The 9,548-nt window shown below is 39.1% G+C and overlaps 1 protein-coding gene across 1 annotated transcript; it reads right to left on the bottom strand.

Moving 5' to 3' along the window:
- Nucleotides 1-569: 569 nt before the first annotated feature.
- RTCA (RNA 3'-terminal phosphate cyclase) lies at nucleotides 570-9,068 on the bottom strand. The gene is made up of 11 exons (XM_032192543.1): nucleotides 8,930-9,068; nucleotides 8,723-8,823; nucleotides 7,022-7,165; nucleotides 5,496-5,619; nucleotides 4,967-5,025; nucleotides 4,305-4,446; nucleotides 3,423-3,547; nucleotides 3,241-3,299; nucleotides 2,533-2,627; nucleotides 1,628-1,732; nucleotides 570-1,269 (listed from the first exon to the last, which is right to left on the bottom strand). The coding sequence occupies exons 1-11, from the start codon at nucleotides 8,972-8,974 to the stop codon at nucleotides 1,171-1,173; spliced, it is 1,098 nt and encodes a 365-aa protein (XP_032048434.1). The 5' UTR covers nucleotides 8,975-9,068; the 3' UTR covers nucleotides 570-1,170.
- Nucleotides 9,069-9,548: the final 480 nt, after the last annotated feature.

Below are 9,548 nucleotides of genomic sequence, written 5' to 3' on the forward strand. Positions count from 1 at the left end.
GGTAAAGTCATTCCAATTCTGTGATTCAGTTCTTCATGTACAAAACACATGATGCCTCATCTCTTTTTAAATCTTTTAATTCAGAGTAAGATTTGATAGCAAGATCAAGACCAGATTAGCAGAAATTCTTTCTTACCTGCTCCCCAGATAGGGGATAACGCAACTGAGTTTTATATGCCTAAATACACTTGTATGTGCACTGCTCACTGTATGCACATGTATACATTTGTGTGTATATACCTGTATTCAACAGCTCTCTAATCTCAGCTGAAATAAAGTACTCCCATTAAGAAGAAACAACAGCTTTGTGCAAATGTAGACCAATTACTCTTAGCTAAAAAGGACAGATGTAGATAGAAAATAATAATTGTATTTTTTCTATTTGGGATGTAACATTGTACATTTTCTAAGCTTGTCTGAGAAGATTTTTATAAAACTGATAAAAAGAGAAGATTTAAAATAAGATTGTTATATGCATTGAGTGTTCTTACTCTACTGAGGGAAAGAAATTACATTTCTGAACACTTTCTTTATATCAATCTCCTATTAACACAACCTGCTGAGTTAATAGCAAAAAGAAATACCAGACTTGTTTGGTGCTATTGCTTTTTTTATTTCCTCATATATGATTTAAGCAAAATTGTTAGGGAAGAACAGAGATACAGATTTGATGGTACACTTCATTCCATGCTCCTCATAACATAAGGATCCCAAGAAATAAAATGTACATGTTTTAAAGTGGAAAGAATGTATCATCTAGGTATTTTTTTTCCCAAAACTGAAACAGTTATTTTCTGCTTTGATGAATCTGAATTCTTAGAGCTTCTAATTGATGTTCTTGGAGGCCCGAGTACATGCACTGTATTCTGTTTGCTGTCCTATCTGTACTCATTTTGCTGATAATAGAAAAAAAAAGTAAAAAAAAAAAAAATTAATTTCCATTTTTCGCACCACAGATTCTCAGCACACCAAGGGAAAACTTGATATCATCCTTGAAGTTAAATCAAATCAATTAGATGTGACAGAAGGATCCTCCTGTTCACATGCATATTAGACATCTATTGAAATGTAGTGCAATGCATCACTGAGGTATGTCGAGTTTTCTTGCTTTTTTTTTCTAGCAAAAAGCTTGCTTTTGCTAGCTTGCTTTTTTGTTGTTGTTTTTTAACCCTATAAGTTTGAGTTTATCATCCCCATTCCTTGGCACTCAATGATGTAGGTATCTTTACTGGGATCTTCCTCTTCTGATTTTGTCACAGTAAATTTGGCCTAAAACAGGATTAGAAATATACATCACAAATTCAGTTATATGCAAGTTTAAATTTTCAATATCTGATGTCCAATAATTTATACATATTACAGATTTTACTGATTTCATTACAAATATTAACTTAAAGGTGGTAGAAGTATCTAACAATTCTAAAGGCATTAAACTCTAAATTATGTTTAATTTATACTGGCAAACTCCCCCATAAATACTGTAACAGTTATTTTATCAATGCTTACCCTCAATGACAAAATTCAGTTCACACTGCCTGCATAAAACAGTGTGAATCTACAAAACTGCACCCTTCTTAGTTTCTGGAATGCAACTGAGAGGATAAAATTCCTGAAGTTTTGGACTCACCTTTGTTAGCTGTTCTGCAAAGTGTATAGCAGTTTGTGTATGAAGTGTAATTGGTCCACTTTTCACTCTAGACACCCCCTTTGCTAGTGCCATAAAAATGATCAGCTGAAAAGAGGGGGAAAAGGTCATTATTAAATACCTCTTCAGATCCTAGGAAGTTACTGATTTAAAAAAAATATATATATATATAAAAAAAATCCATGAAGTCTGTAAATGTAAAAACATTGTCTGCCAAATATCATAAAAGTTCATGCTGCTGAGTGTTAAGAGTGATCCAAAGCTCAAGAAGCTTGGAATTTACTAATGTGATGCCTGATTACAGAAGGGCTACTACTAGTCAAGTTTGCCACTAGAATTTGTGTTATTATGTTTTACTTTGCTCCTCATTCCTCAGGCTTCCCCAAAGTCATGTCAGACTCCAGATTACAAGACTACCTTTGTGTGGAGAGAAAAACTCAGAAAAGGTTTTTAAATATAACACTTTATGATGACATATTCACCAGACAGACAGGAATACCTCCTAGATAATCTGTTCTCCAATAACTTTAACCAGGGAGCTACTTTTACTCCTATACATGCAGCACCAAAGCGAATTACTACTTCATATTTTATACCTATTATTTAATGATGTGTGCAAAACCAGAAGCATCTGTGGTTCCTAAGAACTGCATGCAATATGCTAATTCTACTGATGTGAACCAGTACTGATGTGTACCACACCTGGAAACTTCTCAAGACTGATTATCAATTAATTATTTAAAGCCATGCCTACTTGTGGAGATAAAATCCGAGTTTGAAGTCTATGTGCCGTTCTTTCACTGTTCAGATTTACATTATTTACAAGTAATATATACATAAATGTTCTTGGTACATCACCTTCATGTAAACACAAATAGGAGCCTTACTTGGTCTTGTAAAGAATCATCCACAGCTCCACCATGTTTAAGATTCTTCAGCAGTATCTCAGCTGCTTCAATGCCAACCTTGTCAGAATTTTTTCCTAACAGAGAAATGTAAGAAGTTAGGATGCTGCCAATTATTTTTAGCACATAAAAACTAGAGAAAACAAACAAGCAAACAACAACTTTTTAAACTTTATTTCCATGCTCTTGCCTCAAATGTCTTCTTGAAAAAACTCCTGTCTTATGATGACATATTCCATAAGCACTGGGAAGCACATGGCGCCACTTACAGTCAGAAAAACATTTTATTCAAACCATGTAGATCAAAAGCACATCTATTCCTTTTAATCTAGATACACATCTAGATTCAATGCTGAACAAAACCTTCAGAGGTAAACCATAGAACCTGTATGTAAAGTCCAGAAGTATTTTCAACTCAGTGATCCTTAACAATCCTTTCTGATAAAAGGTGAATTTAATAATTTTGTAATTTTTTTTTGATACGTAAAAGCAGCTTAGAAATACAAAGTGCAATATTTTATCTACTGAGTTTCAAATCTGTTTATTTCCTCTATCCCTTATTAGTAAATAACATCCACTTAAAAATGCAACACTCAAAGCATCAGATCTTTGAACAGATTATACTTCAGATTTCTACTTAATAGAATACTAAGTTGATTCTGAAAGAGATGTATTCCATACAACTCTTACCTCTCTTGCCAAGTGATGACCCAGCTAACAAACAACCTGTTGATGTCTCTGCAACAATGCTGAGCAGAAAAAGTATTAAAAACAAGATCAGTCACATTACACTTCATCAGACAATTAATCAAGACCTAGCTAATCAACCAGTAACGTTACAGGCATTAATAGAAAGTTTAGGCTTGTCTTACATTATTCCACTGCCAGTCCCAAAGGCTTGATCATCAGGTTCTCGAACAGGCTGAATGTTAATGTAAAGATCTCTGATTTCTTTTCTGATGCATCTCACTGCTGCTGCTGACATGTCTTTTGCCAGCTAACAAGAGGTAGAAACATTAATTAATTAAATGATGTAACTTAGGCACGTGGGGGCAGATGAAGCTTATCCTATCCTTGTGATATTCATAGGGTCAGAGATTTTAAGACCAAACTCAGCACTCTTCAAAAACTAGCTCAGTTCCTCCTCTCCCTTCCTTTTCTGCTTCCTAGTCTGTGTGTGAGATGGAGCCCTGAGGAGATTCCAACACTCATTCTCTGTAAACACAGATAGGATAGAAATAATGGAAAGGAGGAGGCATAAAGGGGCAAATTTATCTTTTTTTTTTTTTTTTTTTTTAATTTTTGGCTAACTTAACTTGTTCTGTCTGATCCCAGTAACAATAGTTGAAGTCTGATTTTGTCTGTCTTCTATTACAGTGCACCATAGTTTAGCCATGAATCTATGAAAAACAGCCATTATTTCAGATTTCAGATAATTCACAGAAACATGAACTATACCTAGATATGATACCCCTCAATAGGTATTAAATATTTTTGAATAGTTACACGAAGGATACCACAGACACTGTTCTTATTTCCTATTTTAGCTGCTACCATATCCCTGTGCAATAACAATATTTTAGAAATCCAAAATTCTGTTTTATGGCCTGAATAATGCAATCCTTTTAACACAACTACTTGGCTTATATGTGACTGCAGAGTACAGGAACAGTAGAGGTGTGCTAGAGAGGTTACATGCAATTTTATATAGATCTGTGAAGTTGGATACCACCACAGCTATTATCAGCACTCACTTTTATAGGCAGTGCTCCAGCAACAAACGCTCTTCCATATATCTTTGTCACGGTGCCACGTTCTGTTAAGTTTATTGCGCTCAGCTCTTTGACTGGTGACATCTGGACTACAACTTCACCACCTCCCTGAGGATAGTAGCCCCTGTTTACAAACAGTAATCAGATATAATTAAATGTAAAGATCACAGGGAAACCCAGAAAATAACCATAAGCCTCTTTGTATATTCTGTGATACATTCTCATGTTCTCTGTTACTATACATATCAATTTTGTTGGTGTGTCTAAGAAATCTTTGTAATACAAGAATATTCTCCAATAGCATTACCTCAAAATACAGATCTTATTAACTGCCTAACACTAACTTAACTGGTACCTCAGAAAAAGCTCAGTAATGGACTGACTGTTCAGCATGCACTTCCCTCAGGGGTTAGTTCTCTGGAAACATTAAAACAATAGCTGAAGGCTCAGCAATGAAAAAGAAAAGACAGGGAAGAACCACATAACATTCGTCATACAGTGATGGTCCGCACAGGGGCCGCTAATACAGTATAGTTAATGTAAGATAAATTCAGCCCTTAGATTGATTCAGAGCACCTTGCGTGTGCCTCCATGCTCACACACTGCTGTAAGGACTGCTTCTGCCACACGACACTGTAACTCACCTCTTTTTTATGTCACAATTAAATGTGAAATTGAACTTTTCAACTATTGGCTTGAAAACCTAAAAACGAGCATATATAAAAATACACAGTGAATCTATTTTGAATTTATCATTTCCCACTATTTCATTCAGTCTTCAAAAAAAAAAGTTCAAAACAAAAATTTCAATTACATTATAAAAAGATAGGCAGTCTCATCCATACAGCTTATTTGAGGTTCCCCATATTGTATTCTGAATAATGCTTTGTGTTAAAGGATTCTTTTTTGAGAAGAGAACAAATAACAATTCACAGAGCTTCTAGAATAAAGAATATATCTTAAGTGAATTTTGCTTTAGTAATTATAAGCAAACAGACAAGCCATTATTTCAGGGACTTCCATGAAGCATTGGTTGCTGTATACATATGGTATACGGATAGTGTAATATTCCCATGCTTGATTCCATAATTACAAATAAACTTGCAAAAGAGCAACAGAAGTAGGATAGTTATATTACATATATAGGCATGAGTTGAAGGAATTTTTCCCTACCATGAGTGTGTAGTCTATCTGAGGAGCCATCTCAGCATTGGTCCCACCTTTAAAATGAAGTTCTGATGGGGAAGCAGCGAACAGCACACAGGGCATTGCTACCTGCATCAGCAGACACACGCTCCTAAAAGCAATTACAAGATACTCAAATGTCATGCGGTCACAATCTGTGTAGAATCACAACACACAGAGGGCAAATAACTTTACAGAGAATAAGTATTTGATTTTTAACATTATCTATAAAGTAAACTTATTACTCTTAAAAATAATTCTAATTAAAACTTCATGTTCTTGGCAAGCCTAAACATAAACACTTTTGTTTCACAATAATTGTACCTTTAATATTCCTGTTTGAAGTAAAAGTAACGTATGCTTTCTTAGTATACTGATGGTACTGTGAAAACTGTAGGGTTAGACAGCAGATGGTAAAAGCAGGAAAGGTTTAGGCAGCAATTTTAACATTTTAATATTTAATTAATAATAAAATACATAAAAACCTGCAAAATTGCTTAGAAGCTGTTCAACATCTCACACAAGAAAATTCAGGGGCATAGAAAATATGCTTTGAGATACATGATTCCCCTGTTATTGAATCCCTCCACATTTCATAGATAATAATGAACCTCAAAATAGTTTTACAAAAGTAAGTGAAACAGTTATGTCATGTGTGTTTCATGTTTGTGAACTATACTTTTTTTTTTTGATGACACACATTTGTGATTAATTTTATTAATTCTTCTGCATTGTTGCCTACTCAAGCCTTTCTGCATTATGTTTAAGTAAAAGACATAAAAGATATCAGCTTAGTTGTTTATACTATCGCAATTCAGAAACATATTTCTCTTAAAGGAAACCTTAACTTATACCTACCCTAGCTTACACTTTCAAGTTCACAGCTAAACCCGTTCTACTTTTTTGCAACAGATTCCTAGAACAAAGGATTCAATACAGGAAAAACAAAATGGAAGAAACACAGGGACAAAAACCAGCTGATTGAATATGGCCCAAGTTCCAAAAGACTAGTATACTGCACCACCATGTGCGTACGTACAACCTTAAAACTGACTTTATTATATAAGAAGGACTAATTCAATATTTCATTGTATAATCAATATATTATTACATTAATCAATGTACTAATTCAACATCAGATATGTAATACCTTTGCAATGTATTTTTGCATTTGTGAAATACCTATCTAATTTGATGCATTGACCTAACATTTCATGTGCTAATGGAAGAAAATTTTTTAAGTGCATGGGCATCTTTTTTTTTTTTTTTTTTAACATTAACCAAATGTTCAACTTTTATATTTGTTCAACAATTTATATGTAATTATATACTTTATCAATATATATCCTGCTTACATAGCAGGAGCTTTGCTCACAGGTAGCAGACAGCACAGATCATGGCTCATTAGCCACGTATTAACGTTCTTTTTTCACCTCTTTTGTGACAATTTTAAAGTTACCAAAAGCAGTTAAGAGCAGTTGCTTGTCAATCATTATCCACATACAAAGACATACCCTGCTGTTTTTGTATCTGCTATGTGGGTTCCACCTTTGATCTTCCCAGGAGTGAAGGTTATTTCTGTTGAACCAATTTCTCCACCCTCCAGCTTCCCTTCACATAAATCTCGAACGATCTCCAATCCAGACAGATGCTGGGGTCTTAAAGTCATAATATGAAGTTAAGGATCCATTCAAATATACTACATAATCATGTTACATTAAAAAAAAACAAAAAAAAAAAACAACTAAACATCAACTAATACATCAGTCAACATCAATTGCCGATTTAAAACAAGGATCAGAAAATCCAATCTGGTTCCTACATTTCTCCTGAGTTCAGAGGAGCTAAAGGAGTAGCTTTCTGATCATTCTGAAATTCATAGGGTCCTGGTGTGTTTTCCAATAGAAAGGGTCAGGACAGACAGACGAGATGCAACAGTCACTTTCCTAATGTGATAAATGACAAAAATGTAATGGGATAATGCTGCAAAGTGGTATAATGATAGCAATACTGAACTGGAGCCAAAGCCGATTAACTGTTCCCAGAGCCATAAGAGAGCTAACAGTTAGTTCAGTGCATCTCTCCTGCAGTGCTTGCATTTCCATTTGCTTGTGTAGTTTACATAGGAGAGAAAATAAATAAATAAATAATTCTTTTTTTTGTGTTGTTACATTTTGAAGATGTCATTAAGAACTTGAGCTTTGATTTTATTCAGTAGCCTAACAGGCTGTTAAGACAGTAAAGCTCATTATTAATTGACTGTCAAGCCCCTCTTAATATATGAATTTCCTTACACGAAAACCATCGGGAAATACAGCAAAACCCACTGTATACCATTCTACAGACTACTTTCATGGCAGTTATGAAACAGTAGCATGGATAAGCGAGACTGTTTCAGTAAGCCTAAACTAACTACCTCAAAGCTCATATCTCTCCTGGATACGTTTAAAGACCAATAATCTTTTTTTTTTTTAAGCTGAAAAACTACACAACTACACATATATAAAAATGCTAAGGGATCGGTTTTCCTTAGTTGTAATTAAAACTCATCCTAAATAAATGATGATTCTGACCTCCGTGTTTGTCTTACAAATGTGATGTTAGTCGAAAAGCATGTCACTAATTAACTGAGTTAATGAAGGAGCACAATTCTAGGCAGAATAATGCCAGTTATTAAATCAAGATGAGAAATGCAAGTAATGTGTCTGATGTTTCTGGTAGCGTACAGAATACAAATGACTGCTCTGGGACACACAGATAGCATAGGAACTGTTTTGTATAGAATATGAAACATTTTGTATGGTGTATATGATATATATGCTATATACTCAGTGATTAATGTCTCAGTGAGGCATTATACGATCTTAATTACATTTTGTTTCACACCACGCAGGCTACTTTACCTTTGAAAATAGTTTTCAGGCGCTTTTAAGGCTGCGCTGCCTGACAGGTGGGGGCAGAGGGAGTGCCCTCACCGCTCCCGGCAGCAAGGCAGGGCCAGGGGGAGGGAGGAAGCTGCCCTGAGGGAGGAGAGGGCAGAAAGCAAAGCGCAGCGCGGCTCTGCCTGCTCGGACAGGCCTGCTACCTTCTGGCTTCCCTCCGCACTCGGTCCCTCCACGCCAGCGAGCCACAGGAAGACTTTTTGTTTAAAAAATGCCGCTTAAAACGCTGCCAGGGCGCGGTTTTTGCCCTTGGAGGCGTTTCGGGGCCGTTACCTGAGTCCGGGCTGGCTCCTCCCGGCGCGGATGCGGCGCACGCGGAGCGGCAGGCCCAGCAGGCAGCTCAGCGCCGTGGACACGCGCAGGATCTGCCCGCCCTGCGGGGGGAACGGCGCCGTCAGCGCTGCGGTCCCGCACCCGCCGCCCGCGGGCGAGGCGAGGCGAGCGCAGCCCAGCGCGGCCCGGCCCGGTTCGGATGCTCACCCCCTCCATGATGCCGCCGTCTATCTCCACCCTGTCCCCATCCATGGCGGGCAGCCGCGGGGAGCCGCAGCGAGCCCCGAGGACGGCGAGAGCCCGGCGAAGCAACGCTCACAGCCCGGTGCTGATGCCGGTGCCGGTGCCGGTGCCGGGCGGCGGCGCTGGAGCAGGCGCAGAGCGGGCGGGCGGGGGCGGCGCCGCAGCCGCCTGAGGAGCCGCCGCCGGGTCCCAGCGCCCGGGCGGCCGCGTAGCGGGCGGGGACAGCGCCCTCCTGCCCGCCCCAGCCACCCCGCCCCGTCCCGTCCCGGTGCAGGGATCGTTCAGGACACACACACACACACACGGACACACACGGACACACACGGACACACACACGGACACGGGGCCCCTCGGGGACGTTTATTCCAGCGGCCGCACCCTGCGCGCTGCCCCCGGGAGCTGGGGGGCGCTGGGTGCCGGTGGCGCCGCGCCGGCCCCTCACGGAGCGCAGCCGCTGCCTCAGCCCCTGGCCCCAGTCCCGGCCCCGGCCCCGGCCCCGGCCCCGCCGCCCGGTTGGCTGCGGCTCGCGGGGCTGCGCGCGGGTTGGCTGCCGGGTGGGAGGTGTGCGGGGCGGCGGCCGCGG

The sequence above is a fragment of the Aythya fuligula genome, chromosome 8 (genome assembly GCF_009819795.1).
Source record: "Aythya fuligula isolate bAytFul2 chromosome 8, bAytFul2.pri, whole genome shotgun sequence".
In the NCBI taxonomy this organism is placed as follows: Eukaryota; Metazoa; Chordata; class Aves; order Anseriformes; family Anatidae; genus Aythya; species Aythya fuligula.

Excerpts from the sequence above, each read along its gene's own strand:
- RTCA (XM_032192543.1), bottom strand. The coding sequence starts at position 8,974 with ATGGATGGGGACAGGGTGGAGATAGACGGCGGCATCATGGAGGGG. Across the intron at positions 2,628-3,240 it reads GTCATCACTTGGCAAGAGAG|GAAAAAATTCTGACAAGGTT; the intron begins GTAAGAGTTGTA and ends TTTCTCTGTTAG. Across the intron at positions 1,733-2,532 it reads ATGATTCTTTACAAGACCAA|CTGATCATTTTTATGGCACT; the intron begins GTAAGGCTCCTA and ends CCCTCTTTTCAG.